We start from the raw sequence: 24,248 nt of genomic DNA on the forward strand, positions 1-24,248 counted from the left end.
TTCAGTTCCTCTGAACTTTGCCCTTTCACTCATTTTAGCAAAAAGGCAAACATTTGCCCATTTGTCTCAATAGTAAGTAGAAACTGCTTTCTATACAGATGACAATTTCCTCTCCATTCACATGCTTCTCATCCTAGTATTAGAAGGCCAGCCTGTGTCAGCAAGGGCCTGTTTAAATTAGAAACCAAATAATGTTTCAGGGATGCCTTGGGCTGTCTTGTGGAGAGGGTTCTTCTCAACCCTTGCCAGTTACTACTTGGTGGTCCTGCCAATCCTTGCTAAGTTTCAAAACAAAAGTTGCTCAAGCTCGAACATTGCTGTTAGCCCAGCATACGCAGCTGGACAGCTGGTGAGCTGGGACGAAGCAAGGCCCAATGCTTAACCAGGCACAATTCACCAGACCATGTAAAGGGACAGGGGAGTGGCACAGTCCTAATTGTTAACATTCCTCCTCTGCAAGACTTCTCCTGATATTTATTTAATAAGCCCAGGCTCATAAAGTCTAAACGATTTAAGCAATCAAGCGGTAGCTGATGTGTATGTGGAGATGACATGCAGCCAGACTAAGTGAAGGGTGAAATGCTTAATTTCTGACTTTGCAGAGCTTTATCTGGCAATTGCAGATGAAGTAATACGTCAGGCAGCTGTGCCCAAGAGTGGAATATACATTGTGAGTACCTCAGGAGCTGTACTTCAGGCCAGGTTTGCATGTATGTTTGCATGTATTTAAGTATGCATGACCAGTATGTTCGCATGGTCTTCTTAACCAGCGTGGAGAAGTTTCTGTTGCTGCCAGTGAGTAATATTCATGAACTCCAGTCTGATGTCTTCTGCCAGTGGCTACAAAAACCAGGGATGTGGTATTGCTCTGTGCTCAGAGGGGCGAAAGGCAGGTTCAGCAGAACTGGCTGAAACATGCCGGTATTTCCACATCCCAGCAACAGATGTTTCTTAATAGGCATGCCTTCACATGTAGAAAGGAGTGAGCATCTAGAGACTGCTGTGTGTGGAGGTTTGTTCTTTCTTTTCTGCAGAGCTGTTGCTAAGTATTTTAGCATTAAATGAGGGAAGAAAAAGCATCATTACATTCATTAGCATTTCATTCGGAATTATTTCCAACTTGTAGTGGAGCAGGGACACATGGTGACTGGATGTTAAACTTTCATTGATGGGATGAAGAGGTCTAAAGTTCAAACTGGAAATGGGACTGCTTGGAGTGGACTTGGGACAAAGAAGGAAAACCGAATTTTGGTGAACCTGATCTTCAGGAAGAGTCAGGCACTGGGAGATGTCTTTTGTTAAAAAGATGGAACACCAAAATGTGTGATGTTCCTATGCTTTCTCAAGAAAAATAAAAGAAGCATTATCTCTATTTCAGCTCATTTTAAAATACACAAAGGAAAGGCCCTGCAGAAAAGGAGTATGTTTGCTGATTGTACTTTCTATGTTTTCTCATTAGTGGTCTTTTTCTTGTGTCTGGTCATTTACCATCTTTGATTCAAAGAGATGCAGCCTGCATAATTTCAGAGTAACTTTGTTAATGTTCTTTTGATAACTTCTGCTTATCAGCCTAAGACTTATTGGCCATAACTGCATTGTGAGCTGAGTAAATTGGTTCTTAGTGCATTTGCAAACAGTTCATCCTGGTTACATTGATCTAAGCACCAATTTTACAACTTTGTCTGTAGTGCCATTACAGAAATGGAGCAAGTGAGCAGGCAGGCACTGAGTGCATACCTCTCTCTTAGCATGGTGATTTACTGCCTCTATCTGCTGCCTTTTACAGCTGTGTGCTGGCTAATGTCCTTGCCTTGCTGGTTAGTTTGTTTCAATCCTGCGATGCTACATCCTTAGCGTGGAATCTGAATCTGACTTTGTCACCAGACTGAAAAATGGACTGCAGCTTTTATAAAGTTCTATTCCCATCTTCCCTTGTGCTAAGAAAAACAAACTGGTGGGGTCATAGTAGGTAGATATGGATGCTTTCCTTTTGACCTTCTTTTCGACTAGTTTATGTTCTTTGACCGTTCTCCAAGGCTTCTCTTGTGTTTTGTTTTGACTTGGCCTGGTGGCTGAAAGCTTTAGTGTAAATTATTATTTTTGACAGTTATGATAGTGATATTCCACCCTCCCATAGTATCTTCTGACCACAGGTATCAGAATGCACAAAGATATGCCTAAAATGTCACAAAAGAATGCAAATCACATACAGTTACCAATTAGTTCAGATAAACGATGTAAGCAGAGTACAGTATCTCAAGGAGAAATGACAAGTACCACTGATTAGAGTATTTACAGTGAGAAAGGTTTTCTGAGTTAGGTTCAGTGCATAATTTCTGATCATGGACTCAGTGCATTAAAATAGTATGAAGTAACTTGCCATTTTTCTGTAAGCTACCAAGATGCACATATTCAACTAATAAATGAACAAAATATTGGCTATTGGGATGGAAGGCTGTGAAGTGAATGAGGAAGGTGGGAGGAGGACTGCTGCAAGAGTTAAGCATCTAAACAAGGACACTCTGAAAAGCATCTGGCTGTGGTCGGTCCAGTGGGGGCTGAATAGTTGATTCTTTTTTGCTTCAGAACGAAAAAAGGGGCTACATGGCATCCTGGTTAATACCAGCTTACACTACTTGGTGTGTGAGAGACTGGTTTCAGAGCTCTATCATTATCTCCTTTTTTTTTCCCTCACTAGTTCATATGTAAGCAGTATAAAAGTATCATCTTTAACCTTGGCGGAAGGTTCACATGTTAATGTTTTTTTCAGATGGAACTTGCAGAAATTTGCACAAAGAGCGAACATTATATTGGCACAGAAGGTGGAGGAATGGATCAGTCGATCTCTTTTCTGGCAGAAGAAGGAACTGTATGTGGATCTTTGTAATCTAAACTAACAATGTAATACTAATTTATGTAAACAAAAAATACCCTCCTACATATCTAGCAGAAAGACAAGAAAGTGGAATACCTTAGTAAGCAGTATAAGCACCACTGGTATGCAAATGAAACAGGAATTATATCTATAAACTTGTGTGCAATCAAGTATGACAAGTTTGAAGGAATAAGATGATGAAAATGAGAAATGGAAAGAAGGAGTAAAGAAAAGACGTGGGGAAGGATGTACTGTAGAAGAGCACCAGGTTCCACGCTATTTGGCTAATTAATCACTGAACTTAGAATGTTTCCCATATAATGAAATCTGAATGGTCGGTATGTCTTGTATTCAGTGCAAATGGGATAATTATTACAAAAATGCTTTCTTGAAACTTCTTATAACCAAACAGTTCTAGGAAGTTTTGCCAGGTCTAGTTACAAAGACAATGGAGATTATTTTTTTTTCTCCCAGTTTTGCTAATTCCAGACAATTCTGTGGCTGGATTCTGATGTAGAAGGCATTTAGCTGTCTTAAACATGGTGACAGAAGGTGGACTAGCAATGATAAACAGGACCTGCAAAGTTATGCATGGGTGCTTGCAGTGGAATTTACAGTGGAGTTCATCCACTGTCCCAGAAGGTGCACAGGACTGTGACTGTTCAAACTTAAAACCTGTCAAAATACTTCTATTGAAATTAATGTAGTGTTTCATGACAACCTTTACTTTCTTTATAATTGTGATATTATACCTCTACAGCTTCTGTTTCTTAATGCCATATCTTGGATGAGCTTATACAGAAAAGAAGCTATTTCCTAGAATTACACCGAACGTTTAATTCCATCGTGAGACACGTGTATTTTCAATTTCACATCACCTGTACCTACTCTACACCTTTCCTTCACACTTTATAGTGTTACTAGTAAACACACAGCTACATGAATGCTGAAGGAAGCAGCGTATTTTCCTGGCATACACACAGATGATCGTGTAAGTGGAGGCTTTTCTGATATATAGAAGTGGTGATCAAAAAGGCAAAGAAAATGTTAGAAGAGATTAGAAAAGAAATTGTGAACAAACCAGAAAATATCGTTGCTTCAGTGTACTTGCAGCTGAATGCATTTCTGGCCTCCTGTCTCAAAATATACTTGAAGAAGAAAAGTACAGTAAAGGGGACTGAAGTTGATCAAAGCTATTTTTTATATGAGCATTGACTGAAAAATTTAAAGCTTCCAGCTTGGAAAACAAGTATCTTTGAAGATGGTAGTTTGAAGCTCTGTAAAAGCCCTGAATGGATAAGAGAAGGTAAATTGAGAATTCAGTGTTTTTCTTAACCGAAGAACTAATAGAAACACAATGACATTAGCAAGCAGCTTGTTAAAAACAAACAAGGAAGTTTGGGGTTTTTTCCCAAAACATTCATTGTTAAATTGAGAAATACCGTACATTGTGGAAAGCACAAGTTTAAAAAGGGTTCAAAAAGAGACTTTCTTGGATTACTGATAGAGTATCAGCCTATTTGTAGCTATTAAACATAATAGTCTGATGTTTCTTCCAGTGTAAGTATGGCCACTGTAATCTTTGCTTACGCAAAGCTGGAAAAATATATCCAAAAAAAAGATTGCTTTGTATATGTCCTATTTTTATATTCCCCCTAAATATCCATTTATGGCTACTGTCAGAAACAGGACACTGGACCAGCTTAGTGGTACATTCTGATCTAATGTAGCAGTTCTTAAAGGGTATATTTAAATGTAAGCAAGCTTGTCTGTCTTGATAGTAATTTTGTGACGTGGTCCAGAATCTCAATGGCAGGGCGTAACACACATGCTGTACATAATGTACAAGCAGATTTGTCATTGTTTATTTAGCACTCTAGCTGCTCAAGGAACTCTCTGGGGGTGAGCAATGCCAAAACCAGTAAGACGTCCCTGCTTGCAGAGTTACAGTCTATTCTAAGAAGCCAAAGCAGGGCACATGATTTACAACTTATCCCAATGAAAAGCCAGATGTGAATTTAATCTCTTGATTACATTACATCCTGAATTATTTAATTAATGGATGCCTAGCTTATTCCATGAAAAGGTCACAAAATGTTGGGAACATCTCGCGCAGCCTGTGTAAGGCATCTGTGAGGCAAGGCAGTCTCCTATGTTGGAAGGAGACAATAACTACATTTTTATATATAGTTTTACTTCATTTCTCTGTTTGATTGTCTGCACGTAACATGATCACTGTCTCTAGTCAGTCCTAAAATTTTGAAACTATTCTGTACCTCAGTAAACTAATCTTGATCTACTGGAAAATGAGAAAACTAAGGGGGGATGGACATTGGGGAAGGGGAAGGGAATGTGAAGCCCCTAGTGGCACGCACATTAGCTTCAGCCAGGCCTGGTACTTTTCTGTAGATCAAAGAAAAACTGTTGTCTTAAACAGGGAAGAAAAATAGGTTGGGTGGGGTTCTGTGAAATGCTGAAAAAAACCGAAAGACTTAATGGAAATATTTTAAAATCCAGCTACAAGGGAGAAGTTTGAAATGTATGTGTAACTTGGCCAATGAGGTTAAACCTATTTTCTCGCTGTTTCATGTCAGTTTTCTTTGCTTAACTGTCCCTGGATTTTCAAGAGAAAAAACATGCAAATTTGCATTTGATTTATAGAACTAAGTGCACCGTTAGCTAGTAGTAAATTAAAACTAACCATTCATTTTTCTTTCAATAGGCCAAGTTGATAGAGTTCAGTCCTCTGAGGGCAACTGATGTTAGACTTCCAAGTGGAGCTGCGTTTGTTATTGCTAACAGTTGTGTTGAAATGAATAAAGCAGCAACTTCTCATTACAATATTAGGGTAATGGAGTGTCGTCTGGCTACAAAGGTAACATATGGCTTATGTCAAACTCTAATGAAACCTTCATCTAAGTATGTGCTTTTTTCCACTTCTGACCAATCATGTCTTTAACACCTGGCTAGGTGCTACTTTAAGTAGCGTTTTACTTTCCAGAACCAGACACCTCCACCTCTGCAGAAACAGAACTCCTGCCGAGTTTAATGGAAGTGCAAGGACTGTGCCCTTATATAGAAGATTATGTGATTTAGTTCTATTCAATTTATTTTGTATTATATTTCAATGGAGGAAATAAGTCTATTTTTCAGCAAAAAATATTCTCAGTTAATAAGATAGACTGTTTCTAATTAGAGCTGAATAATGACAAATAATGGAAAGCAACCAGTGTGGTCACATGTTTGTATGTATATATGGCAATAGATGGGTATTTTCTAGGATTTAGAGGACATCAAAGCTACTAGCTGGAGGCCTGGAAGTAATATTGGAAATGCTGAATAGCAGCATGTATGTCAGTGTAAAGTTTAAAAACAGGCTTGAATCAAGACCCAACATTTAGGCTGTGCTGCCAGTTTACAGCTTGCAGTTATCTCTAAGATGTATGGAACTTGCACATGAAAAAGCTAAGTTCCACTTTAATTCTGGATTTTGTAGACCATACATTTAGGAATATGTAGATGTAGGGTTTGATTTGAGTTTGTTATAGGAATACAGTGGATTTTTCTTTGATTAGATTAAGTGAGGAATAAGCATAATGATTCCGTGTAGTTATACCCAACATAGTGTGCTGTGTGAAAGAACAGAATTTGGGTCACAAAGTCCAGATGAAAGTTTTTTAAACTGCAGCATGGAACTCCATGCCACAAAACATTTTGCCAAAACCTGAGCAGTACTCAAAAGTACTTTGAGCATCTGTTGGCATCATAATTCTATGAAAAATTACCATAGTTAATGCAATTAAAAAGACCCCCAAACTTGAAGAGGTGATCAGATACTGACAAAATGTAACATAAAATAGAGCGTTAAGATATTTTTCAAGGAGGGAAGCTAAACTTAAGATGACTTTTTAAATGGGCTTTAAACTCAAGTATAAAGAGCATAGCTGTATTTTAGGTATATATAAGATATGGTAAAAATAATAGCACTAATGACCACAGTTAAAGCTGTTGTTGCTGAAGTTAATAAAAAGATTCTTATGCCATTAAGAAAATCAAGATAAGGACCTGTTTGTGTGTTGGTTCTGGTATAACTGATAAACCCTAATTTAGGATAGTTAATTGACTAGGTTTGTATTTTAGGAAGAGCTTCTTTTGGAAATTTTTTTTTGCATAAGGAACAGAGAGCCTTCACAGATGATCTCTTCTAAAAGGCAAACTACAAGTGCATTAAGTTGTAAGACCTTTTGAAGTATTGTTTCATATACCAGATTTTGTGAATTGAATCAGAGTTTTCTAAATTGCTTTAAATTGTTGGTCCTGTGCAGTAAACTGAAAAGGTGGTAAGGAAAGATGATTTTTTTTGCATTCCTTTTAGCTATGATGCAATCTCTAAAAAGGTACCTTTAGCAGATGCTTGATTTTAAGGAGACTAACAACATACACCTGTCTATTTTTAAACATATGCTACCCAGATGGAAAGTTGCACACACCATAAAAATACGTTGAGCCAGGAAAAGACTTGTCTTTAGGAACAGGTCACAGCAGGGTGAAGGAGGGCAGGTATGTAAGTGGAAGCAGGGAAGTCTTTTAAGCACCATTAAGCTAATGGAACTATGAAATAACATGCTGGGCCTCACAATAATGCTTTAAAAGAAATTCTCATTGCTAAATGCCTTAGGATAGGCTTTTTTCCCCCTTTCTGTTTTAGGTCATTCTAGAATTTCATACTGTTTGCAGAAAGCTCCATGTAAGTAAAGATGCCAACACAACATATCCCTGCTTGCATTAGCGTAGGACATTTTAATGTCAGTCTGTCCTACAGCAAGTGAGCTCTTATCATCCTCACAAAATTATCTTTCTCATGTTCTGTTCCTTTCCCTTCCCTTCTGGACAGTCGTTCTTTTGCTTGTTGGTTTTTTTTTCTTCCTCTATTCTTGTTGTAGCCTCTGAGTGCTTTCCTGTACTCTATTATATGTTTAAAGACACTTATGTTCTGCAGAACACTCGCAATTCCAAAGGAAATGAACTTCTACTTTATACTTCAGAAAACTCACATAGTAGGTGCTACAGGATGAATACGAGCCCTAGTGAATGCTGTGCTCTCCTCTGCTTCACTGTGTGTGGTTTGCTTCACTGTCAGCTATAGAGTAGTGCCAAGAACGTCTGCAACTGGAATGCCGTATAGTTAATCAACTAATGTTTGTTAAATGTGGAAAGATGCTCAGATGACATTATAGAAATGTAAAGTGTAAGAAAGTGATGTTGCTATATAAGGCCTAAGTATTCCTATACTTACTCCTAGTCAGACTTTCTTTTATTTAAATTTGTCCCATCATTTACTAAGTATGTTTTCCTCTCAGTTACTTAAAGTTCTACAGTGTGCCTGTGTTGAATAATAAAGGACAATAAAGCCTACAGATGCTATATCCTAGCAGTTAAGAGCCAGCTGCATGATGTCCACATCTTTAATCCATCTAGTCAGAGATCATCAAGAAAATATCCAACTGTGGGATCAGTATTGGGATTACTTTTGTACAATAAATAGATGGGATTTTTTCCCATTTCTGTTCTGTGTCCATTATAATTTGAGCTGCTGCAGCTAGACTGTTTTCAAAAACCATTTCTGTTTGCCTATAACATTTTTCCCAGTGCTGTTAGAATTGAAACTTTGCTATAAGCAGTATAGACCTTTCCAGCAAAGGCTCACCCACTGGCCTGACGGGGTCAGTTTCCAGTTGGAACATTTGACCTGTAAAACCCCAGCATAGTTAGCTCATCTAAAATACAGCATCTCCCTTGAAGTATAGAAATTGGAACAGATGTGACAATACACATGACATATTTCTACAGGGGATTATTTATTAAAAATGGAAATAGAAAAAATTTTGTTGCCATATAGAATATTATTTTTTGTGAATTCTTAGTTCTGTTTAACTTCTGGTAATAAAGTCTAGGGGATGCTGAACATTAGGATTAAAGCACGAGGAAAAAAATTTCCATTCATTTAGCACCTTGAAGCAGATTTAAGAACGTCACAAACATGCACTAACCTAAGAGATACTGAGTATTTAAGTAAAACAAATGTTATTCTAGCTTATTGATAAGTAAGCTAAAATACAATTATATAAAGGCTGGGGAGTTCTAGGTAGTCAGAGCCTTTGAAAAGCAGGCCAGAAGTGACTTAATCAGTCTTTTACAAGAAAATTTTCTCACCTGATTTCTGCGTTAGCCACTAGAGCTGCTTCTTTCTCTACCACTGCACATACAAAACTGTGTTTTAGGTGGCAACAGAGTCATATGATTAGGATTTTGATTGGATTTCGTTTGTTCTGCTCTACTGAGCCTCACATAAATCTTAGTAAGTCACTAGATGGCACCAAAAGTAGTTAATTTTTATATACTGTAATAAAACTGGAAGAGCCCTTGCAAAAGCACTGTTGGAAGAGAGCAGGAGGGCGAGAATCTGTAGCAGATAGTTGGGCAGCAGATCTGCTCAAATTTCATGCTGTAACTTTGCACAAAGCAAAGCAAATACTTTTCAGACACATATGTAAATCCCATGGGTTTTTTTACCCAGGAAGTTAAATGGCTTTGCTGAATTGAGATGTAAATGATTTCAAATCAATCTCACTCAAAACCAGTATTGATTGAAAAGAATAACAAAACACACTGGATGAAATCTTGGCCCTGTTGATGAGATGTTTTAATGCTGATTTGAATAGGAAAATAGCAAAAGGATTTCGTTCCCTGGTCTTGCTGCACTGGTTTAAACTCTCTGCAAAGATATAGCCTGATCTGGCATACTTGGAAGCTTTAATCTCAACTTAAATGGTGGTATGTCAGGTACTTATGAATACAGTAAAGCAATGTTAGTATGTACCTGCTAACGTGTGTATTACTCTGTAGTAATCTGTTGAAATTAAAGGTGGTATGTCAGTAGGATCCCACAATGGCCACTTAATATTCTTCTATAATTCATAACATTAAAAGTATTCTACCTTATGAGGAAAGCTGCTGTAACTCAACCATTTTCATTAGGCACATGAGAGCATCAACACATGTAGCAACCTTCCAGAGAAAAACCTCTTTGACATACTTCCTTCTAGGTTTCTGGCGTGTTGAAGTAACGACTGTCAATTGCCAAAACATCACAAAGATACACAAAGCATGACGTTGTCTGGAGTAGGAAAAACAGATAATGTCTAAAACTAATTAGCATTGTTAGGAATCATGTAGAAATGGAGCAGATTCTGACATACTGTCCTAATTTCAGCTAGGACAGAGTTAATTTTCTTCCTAGTACCTGGTATAGTGTGGTGTATGGTGCTTCATTGCCAGCTGGGGTTAAACCACGACACTAGACGCTAACACATCGTAACCTTCCTGTAAGGCTCAAAACTTCCTTTAAATTGGATGTTAAAAGAATGTACTTAAAATTTACTTTAAACTCTAGAGATTGAGAAAAGTTACTGTTAATTCTCCCACACAATCTTATGCCCACTTTCGTATTTTTAAGACTATTATGAGAAGGGGTTTTAATGACAACCTCAAATGTTCATCGGGAAACTCCAGGAGCATATTGGAAAGGTCAAACTGAGTTTTAAATGTTAGAGCAAATTCTAACAGTACAGAAACAGACTTCTTTGGGACTTTTAGTGTTACAATATCGTAGCGTTTGTATAAGCAATTGTCTGAATGTGATTGTAAAAGGTTAAGTGCTTGAAGTAACAACATCCATGGAAAAGGATAAATCACTGATTTGATATTACACAAATAATGCCAGTAGGGCTTTTACAGACAATATCTGATTTGAGAGAAGAATATCTATCATTCACAGACCTTTTATAAATAAATATAATGATTATCTGCTATGTACTGAATAGAAAGTAGTTTCAGATAGTTCCCAATTAAGAAGTGAAAAGAGCAAATGGGTCTTAAAGGTGTTTATGGACAATTAAGTAGTTTTAAACAGGAAGGCACAATATTTTCTATTTTATTTTTTTGCATTTTAGCTTCTCTCAAAGTCAAAAGGATTGGACTGGAAAACAATGTTGAGACTCCATGATGTACAAACCAAGCTAGGAGTTAGCCTAGAGGAAATGCTGACCATCGTCGAGGAGGTATTACATCCTGAGCCTTACAGCACAGAGGAAATTTGTAAATGCCTGGGAATTAGCCTCGAGGAGCTCCGCTCTCAGATCCTTAGTCAAAACACGCAAGATGGTAAGCATATATGAAATGGTGGGGGTTAACGTACAATGTCTGTATTATATAAAAAGTTTATGTACTACAAGTAGTGCAAGTGGAAGTCTTGGCAGAATACTTCCCCAGAATCTTAGGTGGCAAGTGAGAGAATTGATACCATGATTTTCATTCTAACTTCCAACTTAAAACAGAGCAAAACTGATTTTGATTGAACTGTTTCTAAAATGGTAGAAGTAGCAGATCACTTACTATTTTAGATTAGCTTGTGCTGTTTGAGAGTCATCTCTAAATAACCCACGTTTTATTCTAGGGAAAAGTCAAAACTAGGCTTCCTTTTTTGGCAATAGCTCTTAACAAAACCAAACGTTTTGGATGGTTACAGCATCATTAAAATGAATCCTGTTTGCTCTCCCTTAACTGGTGTTAAAGGATAGCATAGATGGAGCTTGTGTTTCTGGTTTTGAATTGATAAATACATGATCACTTCATAAAACATGCACTGGGCAGCAAATCATCTAGGTCTCTCCTGAGAAAGAAGTTTCTGTCACTATCAATATTTTTACGTCTTTTAGAAAAATGTTGGTGGAGGTGAACAATTTACTATTAAAATATTTCCCGTGTATTATTGCTTATGATTATACCATGCAGTCATAAGCATTGGCATACATGGAGTGGATCTGGGATGCATATAGTAGGGTTGCTAACAATACTGAGTAATAGAGCATTTATGAAATAATTGATTTGCATTCATAACAGGTTTCCAATTGAGATCAGAATCTTTAAGAACTTAAAATAATACTTACTTCCCTGTTTCCATTCTGTAGCCTTAATATCTCTACTGTTTTGTAGCTGAACTACATCCTTGCCAGTCCTTCCCAAGACTGCTTTCAGGGACGGATATGTTTGATGCATATAAATCAGTAAGATATCTATGTATATTGATGCTTATATTTAAATAATCTTTTTATCTGGAATGATTGTACACCTTATATATTGACCAAGGACCAGGTCCTGAATCTATAACCTGTTTCACGCCCCAGTGGTATCAGAGAGTATGAAACTATCTTATTGTCTAATTACACTGCCAGAAGGCACCAGGATGGAATATGATATCTTAATCCAGCTCTTTATCTCCAGAAAGAATTATGATAACTCTGTGCTGTATGTACATGAGGAATATACTGAACCATGTACCTGCACTCTGCAACATTTTCATGGGAAACTACAAGGTTGTAAATCTTTTATGCTGTCCCCTTACTCTCCCCTTCCTGAAGCAATACAAGACTATTAACTTACAGATGTTCATACTCCTTATACCTAGTTTATAAAACAAAATTTTGCAGTTCTGTAGAATTTAATTGTTTATACAGGTTATTTTTATTTTTTTTCAAAAACCAAATTCTGGATAAAAAAATTAAACATAAAAGCTGTAGAAGAAACTCAGAGGAAATTTTATATTGTGGCTCTGAATAGCATTTGCAGATGTTTGCTGAACAGAATATCTTAAACTTGCATGACCATGATTTCATTTGATAAGGCCAATTAAAATGGGTTATGCTGAAAGTCTCTTTGCATGTACAATATAAAATTAAATAACAGATTTCTGTAAAACTATATGCAAAGGAGAAACAAGACAGACACAGAAAGAAGGAATCTAAATCCACTGTTTGTTTTTGTTACACACTAAACAAATTACATTTTATGTTCCTTTGGAAAACCAGAGGCTGCTTGACAAAAATATTTTTCTTATTTCCCCTCTACTTTCCCACTATATTTTAATGACAATGCCTGGCTTCTTCATGTGAGACAAAACATACCGACAAATAAGTAATGTCTGTAGGGAATTTCAGAATGTTGTTGAACTTCTTTGTTCAACATAAAAAAGAACCATAACATTTAGAATCATAGAATCATTTAGGTTGGAAAAGACCTTTAAGATCATCAAGTCCAACCATAAACCTAACACTGCCAAGTCCCACTAAACCATGTACTAAACCATCCTTAGTAATAATGTGAACAACAGTTTATGCATTCATCCTTTTGCTAGCATCCATAAAGTTCTGGCATTTCTTGGTAGACAGAAGTTCATAGAATCATAGAATCATTTAGGTTGGAATGAGAATTAATATTTAGATCATTTACTGGATTCAGAGTTTTCTCTGTGGCTGAATATAAATTGTCAGTCATTTTAATTTTTTGTATTATTCTAAGCTCAGTGATAGTTAAAAATGTTTTGTACTGGCATTGTATCTCATGATTAAGGATATGAAAGTGCTATGTAAATATTATTTTAGCCTTAAGTCTAGCTTCCCCTCCTTTACTTCTCCATTTCTCCAGTGATGGTACTGTATACTTACATAACGTTTTATAAGTGTATAAGGCTCACCAGATAAAACTCCACATCCCAAAGAAAAATGGTATGGACAGGTTTTGAGTTAAGTCCCAGGCCAAGTCTGGAAGCACACAGCAACTTGCATCCCTGTTATCGGCCAGTACTCAAGGATTTTTGCAGTTCCCCGCTGTACAGCCCACTTGCTCCCCAGGTTTGGAGAAGTACAGATGGTGCATAAAGCCTCTCTAAACTTCTTGCAGTTGTTTCTTGGCCAACTCAAAATCCTGAGTTTAAATCTCCCTTGCAAATGTTTACACATGAGTTGCACTTGTGGCTTCCGAAGATCTCTAGAAAAATAATATTTATTACTTTCTAAGGTGCACTATGCCATAATTTTGGCTTGGACTTGAGTGCTTCACAGAACATTTAGTGTGTGGTGATTGTGGGACATTAAGTATTTATAGGCTTCACCACAAAAGGATATTCTCCTGTAAAACCATGTATTCCTTTAACCAGGAACTGTTTTTTTCCTTCTTAAATGAGGTATTTTTAAACCCATTTTTCCTTTTCATGTATAAAATTGTAATCTAATTTTGACATTTAAACCTGGGAATGAAATCGCCGTGGGAGGAGCAGGCATCCATTTGCTGTGTGGATTTGGCTGTTTAACTGCCATCCTATTTGTCCCCTGGAAAGAGAATTCTAAATCTGTGCTGTAGCTTCAATGAGAGGTGCTTGAATAGCCTTTCATTCCCACTGTCAAGTAATTTGTATTAATGGTGATCTCAGTGTAAGAACAGTTTCAACTTTATTTGCACAGACAGGCGCATGTGAAGGTTGGACTCTCAGATATTATGTCAGGCTGCTCTGGGATACATAAAGCTTTGTCGTGTGCATTAGTAGACTGCCCTTACTGTCTTACATGAACAGAACTTACCTCCAAACTGGTAGACCTAAAAGCACTTCCCAGCTTGAGGGTCCACATGCCTATTCCAGACAGTCTTATCCATGTCATGGCAAAATTTGGGAACGTACCATCCCCTTCCGTAAAAACATGGTTTACTTGGCATGAGCCCCAGAGAGGTGGCCGCTCCAGGCAAGATCCCATAACAGCTACCTGGAGGATGCAGGCCTTTGGGGTGTGTCACAGGTTAGGCACAGGCACTGAATGGTTTAGGTTAGTTGCAAAAGCATTGTTAAAGCTAGCATTCCTCTGGAGGAAAAATCACTTTAAACCAGTAGTTATCATAATCTTGAAGCAGGTGTCTGCTAAATGGGTCACTGAATCCAGCAGTGACTCGTCCCCCTGGTTTATTTTCAGAAAGCCACATTGCAAACAGTTACTTGAGCAGTCCCAGTAGAGTAACTGTTCCCCACTTTGAGTAGGGGGTTCACAATCTGGCTCAAATTAAAGCCATCTGGTGGCATTTTCTTATATACATTATGAGCCAGAAACCTTCACCCTCATCATGTTCAATCAGCAGGATGCCTAACAGCGAAGAGTACTATTCCACATGAGTAATGGTGGTAGAAACTGTCCCCTACATGATTTCGCGTTGGTGAGTTCTTCCTGTTGTAAATTTCTAACAGTCCCATCAGCCATGTGTAGCTCATTAATCTATAGTGAAACATATCTTAAGAAGCTGCCAAAGCAACTAGAAAAAAATATATAGCCTGAAGAGGTTGGTCTTTAGCTAAAGGTCAGATAGAATTGTACAGGAAGCCTCTAAACAAAGGAATCTGCTGGAGTTGAAGTTGTAACAAATAATATGAGTTGCTGAGAAGCCACAATGTTTAATTATAAAGAAAAATAATCCCTGTAAATGGAGTGGACAGGTTTGCACAAGTTTTGTAAAGCTAAAATTAAAAATATGACCATACAGTTGAAAACCCACAGTAAACCTTCTGTTATATTTAATTAACCCACAGTTATTTGGGACTAATAGCCCAGGATTTTTGTTTGTTTTTAAGAGTTTTTACATAGATTTTGGACAAACTTTCGTGAATGTTATTCTGCTGTGTCGTAACAACTTGGAAGGTTCTTGCTGCAGTATGAACTATTACTGCACTGGAAAATGTCACCATTTCTTTCAGTGGCATTCGGTGGTTTGTAAGTGAATCGAATCTACCTGTTCATGGATGACATTACAGAAATCCTCTGGAGAGGAGCAAAGCTAGAGTGCAGAAAATCTACAAAGCAAGAGTTGCTGACATTCTCTAAAAAATAGATAAGGACTGGTAATACAAAGCAGTTTACAGTGGAGGAGGTTCCTTGTAGAAGATTCACTGTGTCCTCTTTGAAACTTCAGAAACACAGTGAGGCTATGACCTGGTATGTGGATTAGTTGCTCCAATAGCAGGCTGAATACAGGTGAAATGTGTTAAAAACTTAGTGACAAAATGTCACTAAGAGCAGACCTGGGTACAGGATTCCTTGTCCTCCTTAAAGTTTTCTGTGGTCTCATTTTGACTTTTCAGGTTGACTTTAATTTCTTCTGATCTGTATCTGTTGCAATCCATAAAAGGTATCGCTCACCCTCACTTGAGTCCACAAGAAACTTTTTCTGTGTGCAGCTGATACCATGCAAAATAAATCAGTCTCCATACTGTCTTTTCAGAAAGGGACAAAAGAGACCCTGAGATTCTGATTGTGCGAGCGTGTCTAGGTCTAAAATCAAACAGTTCATTCCTGCATGGCAGTGAGCTACGCAGAACGTGGCAGTGAGGAAATGTGTAGTGATTTTCAAAGAACAGTTTTTGAGAGCATGAATCTAGTCAGAGACAGATCCTCAGCCGATACAAATCTCCATCAGTCCAAATGGCGCTATGTCATTTTGAACAAGCAGAGCACCTGAACTGGATATTGCACAGATCCCCTTATGGAAGAAACATTACTTTAGAAATCCCCTAGACAATTACTCTTATATCACCATGGTAGCCAGTTTTATTGCACCAGAGGTTTTAGGTTCCTCTCTAGTCACCAGAGAAATGGGTACCACAGGGCAATCTGGGTCTCAGGTGGGATAAACGGTTCCCTAACCTGCCCTTTTCACTGACAGAAGATAGAGCTGAGGGTACCTATATGCCTAATTTGGAACTAAATTTAAGTGGGAGAAACCAGACCTTTGTAGTTTACTGGATTAGGAAAGTATATTTACATTTTCAGTCAGATTAAGTACCTGATTTCCATACACTATAATAGATTTAAGGATCCACATGCTTTTAAGAATCTGGCATTAGTTCCCCACACCCTGCTTTTTTGCTCTCCTTTGAGCACAACAGAGGGTGAGACCATATAACCCAGTCCTGTGCAACACTGGAAGGTTTACTTTGAGGCCTTCAGTTTTTCGTCTTTCAGAGCACTCCAGTCCTAGCTCAGATATAAACTAATCAGTCATGTGCACTTTGGTTTAGTTTCTTTTAACCATGACAGAGTGTGGCTTAGGAAATCAGTCCTTTCTAATTGTAAAAAATGTGGCTATGTGAAGCATGCAGATTCTGATCAGTTTCTGCACTCTTCTAAAATCATAGCCTCCATAGCTCTTTGGCATTTCCTATTAATTCAGATTTTATTTATGTGGAGCGAATATACAGGGTGTGATGTAGCAAGGAGATTCCAATATAGATGTAATTTTTGGAAATATGTGTGCTCTGCTATCTTTTATTATATAGAGTCAGTTAGTTGGACTACCTATCCAAAGAAGAGATACAGGAGGGTTTCTCTATTACCAGAGGCAGTTGGTATTGAAAGCCGAAAATATATGAATCATTTCATTATTTTAGAATAGGACTTACAGGGTACAAAGGTGTTTGCTGTCCTGAAGATAATTTTACCTGAGCAATACACTGCCAGAGAGGAAAAGCAAACTATAAAAAAATAATTTTAAAAACAAACGTAATTTTCTGAAATAAAATGCTGCCTGTAACCAAACAATAGATAACATAATGATACCAGCCTTTAACCGATACTAATTGGCTAAAAGTCCACAAAGGAGCCTGAAAATAAGGTACAGCCACTCTTTTGCACTTGGGAACTGCCTGAAAGGATTGCTTTTGCATCAAGAGAAAGCCAGTGTCAAGGTAGTGAGTTCTCCCCTACACAGAGTGGCTCTCCTGGAAATGAATGCTGTCGAGGACACAGCTCAGATCTTTTGGCTGGCAGCCAGTAGCTGGAGCACCCATTCTGGTTGCCAATTCATAACATGACGAGCACAACACAACCCCAGAGATTTCTAAGGTAATCTGGCCAGTAGAGCATTGCTCTACCAAAGGGTGGTCTCCGAATCAATCACAGCCTTTGGCAAGTCTGTTGCCTTACAATTGAAACCAGACATGTTTTCAGTTCATTCTTTGGGTTACTACTGTTCAATGGTGATTTACAAGAGAGTGTGAGCTATGGCAATCTCTCACGCAACTTTAGATATTCCCTAAACGAATGCACATTTAGAAATCTCCTTGCTCTAAAACAATGGCTTATAAGAAAAGAATATTTAAAGAGAAACGATCCTTAAAAATAGGCCAAGCTGCCTTTTTTTAACATTCAAAAATACTGAGGCATCGCTCTGCAAAACACAGTGCAAGTAACTACAGCAGCAACAAAATACAGTGGGGTAAAACACACTTCTAAATGGGAAACCAAAATATGCTTTTTCTGGGAGAAGATGATGTTTCTGGGGGCACTCAATTTTCTCATTTCTGTCCTAGTTTGAAATGCATTCAGAAGGCCTGTTCAAAAGACAGCAACACAAGGTTTCTCAGTAGCAGGATGTATTGAATTACAAAATAAATATCACCAGAAGCAGTATCACCAGTAGCAGAACACTGCTATGTTCAATGTTTCCCTATCATTTTAGACTCCTTGTGTCTCTCTCAGCAATGCATTTTCAGCATTTACAGTTGTGATTTACACTTACTCTGGAGAAATAAAAAGGGATTATACAGGTGCTGATGAAGTCCTAGTCTGTGAGGGTTGCAATCTGGAGTATACATATGACAGATTTAATACTGGACACAATTTTATTTCCAGTCTTTCAAGGAAGATTTCTGCATATACTTGCAAATGTGGATTGCTGAAATCATCAGAAGTGGTTCCAGAACTTGGCTGTTTCCATGAAACAGGCAAGTAGGAACTCCATGTGTCTGGGTCAGATAGCAAGTTCTGTTTTGAATACAGGGCTTGTCTCTCTTCTCCTTTTACCTCTACTTGAGTGTTTCATCAGCCATTGTAGAAAGCAACAGAGACCAGAAGGTGAAATGAGGAGAGAGACCGTGCTCTAAAGGAGAATTTACACATAGAAAGAAAATGGGGGATGCTCTGATGTTCTGAGGTGCTCCAACAAGAGTGTGCTTGAGTTGTGATGAAATAAGGAAACATACTGCAGTAGGTGCTCCACATAGGGAATAAATTCCACTTATCTAATATTTACCACCCAAACAGCTCAAGTAAACCAATTTAATCGTAAATTAAATTGTCACACATGCTTCTGGTGAACAGTACTTCCGCAATAGCAGCCATGGTATTAAAGCGAACAGAACTATACTGTGAGAGTAAAACAATGAACTACAACATGAGCTTGGGAACAGCAGGATCAGTCCTCAGATACTAGCTGCAAGCCAAACCCTCCTGTAAATAGGAGTAGCTTGGGGAGCCTTTAACTGCAGCCATCCCCTTCCTTTTTATGCCCCACTGTTCGGGCTTGGTGGAGGTCTCTACCCGGATGGCCGTGCATGTTTGGGCACACACACGCCCCCTTCCCACATGAACTGCTTTTTCATGGCACAATAGAAAAATTTTAGCCAAAATCCTTGCACTAGCTCTTGATCTTAGTAGGTCAATACTAAGCAGGACTTGTCTGGGCTTGACATCTCTTCACACCCACACAGGCAGCACTGACACTCTGGCTGGTAACACACACCAAAAAATAAACCCCGAAAATCAAACTGAAAGTACCTGTGCTCTTTGCTGTACCTTTAATCTAGTATTATTTACAGTCAGGGTAAACCTGCATCATTGTGAAAATACTTGAGAGGGCTTCCTTACCTATGCACCAGGAAACATGGATAACAGCATTTTTGTTAATCTCAGTTTAAAAAAAAAAGAAAAAAGAAGTGGTTTTTTTTTTTGTGGTTTGGTGGTGGGGTTTTTTCCAAGAAAAGGTCCATCCACACAGTTACATAATTGATGCAGATTTGGCCTGCAGCAGTCACACAATGCCCTGGGCCAGCAGATGTTGGCCAACGGCTGCCTGCAGGGCACTGGGTACCTTTCTGGTGTTCTCCTGACTCAGTTTTGCTGGTATTTGAAAACCTGAAAGCTTTAGATTAATGCCCAAATGCATGTCGCTGCTAACTCTTGAACTTGTGGCTTGCCTCCACAAAGTAAAAGGAGAGACTGGGTCTGTTCAGTGACACAGCAAATAGCCAGAGCATGTGCATGATGCTATCAACATGGAAAAAATGAGTACATAGTATTTAGAGTTCGTCAAAGTACAATCTTATTAGGTCTTTTAAAGAAGACGTAGGCGAGCTTTTGCAGAAGACTTTTAGCAGACAGAGTTCTAATATAAAGTATGAATGACTAAAATAAAATAATTCTACTATATTTTTGTATGTTCCTTTTGTAGTGAATATTAATGGACAACTGTAGTACTTAATATTTTCATTTTGTTTAGTTTCCACCTTTAAGTTATACCAGCGTGCAAAGCATGTGTATAGTGAAGCTGCCAGAGTGCTGGAATTTAAGAAGATATGCAACAAAGCACCTGCCAATGCAATCCAGCTGCTGGGAGAATTAATGAACCAGAGCTATATCAGCTGCAGGGAAATGTATGAATGCAGCTGTCCTGAACTGGATCGGCTGGTAGACATCTGCCTGTAAGTTTTGACCACAAGGAAGAGTAATCGCCTGTTGAGAATATTGTTTGAATTGATGAGAAAATATGACATCGTTGGCTATTGCAATTTTAAAATGAAAGTATTCTTGTGTCTTATTACAAAATTAATCTCCTGCAGGGACATTACATGGTCAATTGTTTCCCTACTGACATCTGTGTAATACTTTCAGATGAAAGCTGCAGTTTATGGCTTTATTACAGACTTTGCTTTTGGACTGACTCATCATCACAAGTGTTACGTTAGACTGTTGGCTATTCTTTTTTTTAAGTTGTAGAAGAAGTCATAACTGGTTTTCTTAAAACATCATCTTAGTTGTTCTAGTTGAATTCTGTTACTTTTTGTGTATTTCTTAACCATTTCAGAACTGCGCTATGAGAGTTCTAGGGCATAAACAAGCTGTTCTACACTCTTAGATTGCCTTGATATCATAATGGTATATTGTGAAATGCTATTGCATTTTTTTCAATTAAAAAATATGTTGTCTAGGGTGTCAGATAGGTTGGACAGTATTTCACCATTTAAAAGATGAGTGTGTTAACTGGCTAACACTCTGCTTCTCCTCTCTGCATTGTATGTCTGAGCTTTCCCCACATTATTCAGTCTCCATCTGCCCCAGCCTCATTCTTTTAGCTAGGTTCCCTAACTCAGTTTGGCCGCAATAAAACAAGACCTCTCAACTCCAAAACACATTCCCTGAGTGTCATTTTGTCCCTTCTCTTCTCCCTTTATTCCTCCCCAGTTTCATATCTTCTAGCCAGAATAAACAGAGTTTGAGAAACGGCATGAAGTGAGCTGGAAATCAATCACAGGTTGCTGTGTGTAGCAGGCTGTTATTTTCATAACTGCTGCAGTGGATGATGAGATCTGGTATAACCATGTGTTAATACAGAAAGTAAAAATGAATACTTAGTACTCACATTCTACATAGTATTTCATCCATAGTACAGGATGAACATGAAAGGATGTACACATTTCGGTCCCTCTTAATTTCCATTTTTCTGGTACATTTAATCATGGGACAGACATTTTATGCTAACATTGATCTAAATTCAGTGGTTGATGATCATTTTAACAGTGGCTTGGGGGAATAAACAGCTGCCCACCTGAGCTTTCCCACCACTACTCCATCCCTGTCTCTGCCCCAGCCACCTTCTCCCAGCTGCTTCCCTCATACACTTCATCATGGCTCCTGGTGATGCCACCTTCATACTTCTCCTCATCTCTTACGGTTCCTACTTCGCCTTGGAGAAGGGTGTGCTTAGTTTGGGAAACTCTGCCCTAAGCCAGAGCATTACTGCCCTGCCAGAAGGGAAATGTAGGGTGCCGTAAGTCTTTGCAGGCCTGAGGTCAAGAAATGTTGTTTCACTCTTTTAGAAGCAAATATCCCATCCTCTCTCTACATCTTTCAGTCTTGAAGAAAACAGAAACTGTTTCAATTTGGAGGTATAAAAAATGAATACTTTACCACCTAAAAATGAAAGTTACAAAAATATTTATTTACCAGCGACTGGCTTTTTTTTTTTTTTTTTTTTTAGCTAGGAAATCAGTTTGTCTTATAATGAAAATACAAATTTTACAAACATGCTATTTGCCATATGCTTTCTTACTTCTATACTCATCCAGATTTTGTAAGTTGTAATACCCATGTACCAGGTTTGTAAATTGATAGAGTATGATACAGATGATTATTTAGGATAGTCTGATTTCTTTTGCAGACGAGATGGAATGGCCTCTAAGCCAGAAAACTACAAACTTAAAAACTGAACAGAAGACTTTTGGACATTCACAGATTATTTTGCATATGGGATACACATGCTGTTTTGTGATAAAACACAGAGAAGCCCCGAGAGCCATTGGACAGTCTGATAGTAATTTGGCAATACAATTTTGGTTCCTTCTCTTGGAAGTCAATCCAGTACGTAACTCACAGGCTATGTTCAGTTTATTGTATCACGTAATGATCACGTAATAGAATAAGCTATGGCAGTCACTTAGTGGGGCAATTTCACCATGGTTATCCCAGCTGCTCAAAGGGAACTGCTGATGTGTGTGTGACAAGGGAGAACTGACTCCAAAGTCAGCTGAAGACAGAAACTATTCTCTACTAAATTATCAAAAATCTTAGGCTACAGGGTCTTGATCCAGTGCGAGGTATCAGCACTGCCTGTTCTGTGACACCACTGACAGAGGAAAAGCCTTAAAACTTAACATCTGCTTTACTTTTAGGTACAGTAACTACCCAGTGTTGATGCCTCAGTCAATAGCATCTGATGACTGAACTTTGCAAAAGTGACTAGCCATTTTAAGTGTCTTCACTAGGGTGTCTAGCTTGAATCATACTGATAGGGCCTGTTTTCAGAAATGCTGGGAGAAAACTCTCCTGTTTCAAGTAGGGGAAAACAAGAAGGTATAAACTGGTAAGATCTGCAGTACAGCGTGGAGTTACCTGTGCTACATTTAAATAACCTAGCATGGATGCTAGCAACAGTCTATTGCAGCATGACTCTCAGCGTGGGGATGGAAATTCTCTGTTTCTCATTTATGCTGAGCGCTGTGCTTTCATGGCTAGACAGCTGCTGCTCTCTGAGCTAGTTTGGGTATCGTGACACTGACTTGCAGGCAGTAGCACAGACACAGCCACAGAACCCAAAGGAAAGGAGTATGCAGTTAGGATTTTACTAAATTAAATTAAAATTAATCACAGCATTTCAGTTCCAGGGACCAAAATATAAATAGTGACGGAAAAAAGTGATGTGTGTGCCCATGTTACATCAGATTTCTAACTTACCAGCAGAAGAGCCCACAACTAGTATGATGAGCATAGCTAAGCACCATAGCGGAGTGTCATTCATGTGAAGCGATTCTAATTGGTATATTAAAATTATTTAATCTGGGTTTTCTTATTTCAGTCATTGCACAGAAACAAGTAAATTATTTGTTCATTATTCTTTACAGTGTTGTCCCATCAAGAGTATTTCCTAAGAAAAGTGTCTGTCTTCTATAGAAGTTTGATATTCTTTAATGTCTTTCTGATTATGTGATTAGCTTTATAAAAGCTTATAGCCATTCTAGATGAATGCAGCTTAAGCCAGCATCAATTTTTGGAAACGATTGGAAAAACATCTTGATTCTTCTCAAGTTGTTCATTAAAAAACTAAGGGACATAAAATCACTAGTCACTCTAGGAAAACTTGGCTGATGTGATTATAGAAATGGCCAGGAACTACATAAATTACATTCTTTACTTACAATGATATACAGCTGCCCTGTAACTTTAAAAAGCCTTTCCAAAAATACATTCCACAGAATTGCCCAAGTCTACTGCTGCTCTCTCCTTACAAGGTTTAAACTGTGAAGAATAATCTGCATATCCAGATGTTTTCTGTTTTGCCTAGATCTTTATGTTTTACTGTACAACTGCTGCCAAGAAAGAAAGGGATCCATACTTGCTGTGGTTTGTAGTGCTGAAAACTGTAACCACTAGCTGGTCAGTTGGTTTTTTTTTATTTTTGCAAAGACAGAAGACTTGTACTTTCTCTAACCCATCTCATGCTGTTAGTAGCTATTTTACCTGTTAAAAGTTACCTTTTAAATTGAGTAACACAGAAGATTTACTGAACAATTAAGGAACAAAAAATTGGATCTGAGCTCCTGAATTCATTGGGTACTTTTGAGAATCTCTCAGAATCCTTGAGTGTTGTAAATAATTTTCTTTCATTCTCTTATTCTCCATCTTTCCATGGCATAAAACCTGATAATTTTTGTGTTACCAGCCATGTCCCTTACAGTTGAAGATAGCTGAATCCTCTCTGATCACTTTTAAAAGATATGTTTTTTACATTACATCCAAGTGCATTATGGTAGCCAAGACAACTCTGCATTTTATCAAAACTCTTACCACTGATGATTTTCTTTAGGCTGCAAAGCCTGGAGTCATGGCAC

General features: G+C 38.0%; 1 protein-coding gene across 2 annotated transcripts in view; it reads left to right on the plus strand.

The window, feature by feature from the left end:
- The window catches only part of GALK2 (galactokinase 2), a 50,295-nt gene that overhangs the window by 22,707 nt on the left and 3,340 nt on the right, over nucleotides 1–24,248 (plus strand). For both annotated transcript variants that reach the window (XM_049812494.1, XM_049812495.1), the window contains exons 6-9: nucleotides 2,771–2,869; nucleotides 5,598–5,750; nucleotides 10,888–11,098; nucleotides 20,084–20,285. In XM_049812494.1, the coding sequence (XP_049668451.1) occupies nucleotides 2,771–2,869; nucleotides 5,598–5,750; nucleotides 10,888–11,098; nucleotides 20,084–20,285 (665 nt within the window). The remainder of the gene's footprint in view (nucleotides 1–2,770; nucleotides 2,870–5,597; nucleotides 5,751–10,887; nucleotides 11,099–20,083; nucleotides 20,286–24,248) is intronic.

This window comes from Accipiter gentilis, chromosome 10 (assembly GCF_929443795.1).
Source record: "Accipiter gentilis chromosome 10, bAccGen1.1, whole genome shotgun sequence".
NCBI lineage: Eukaryota > Metazoa > Chordata > Aves > Accipitriformes > Accipitridae > Astur > Astur gentilis.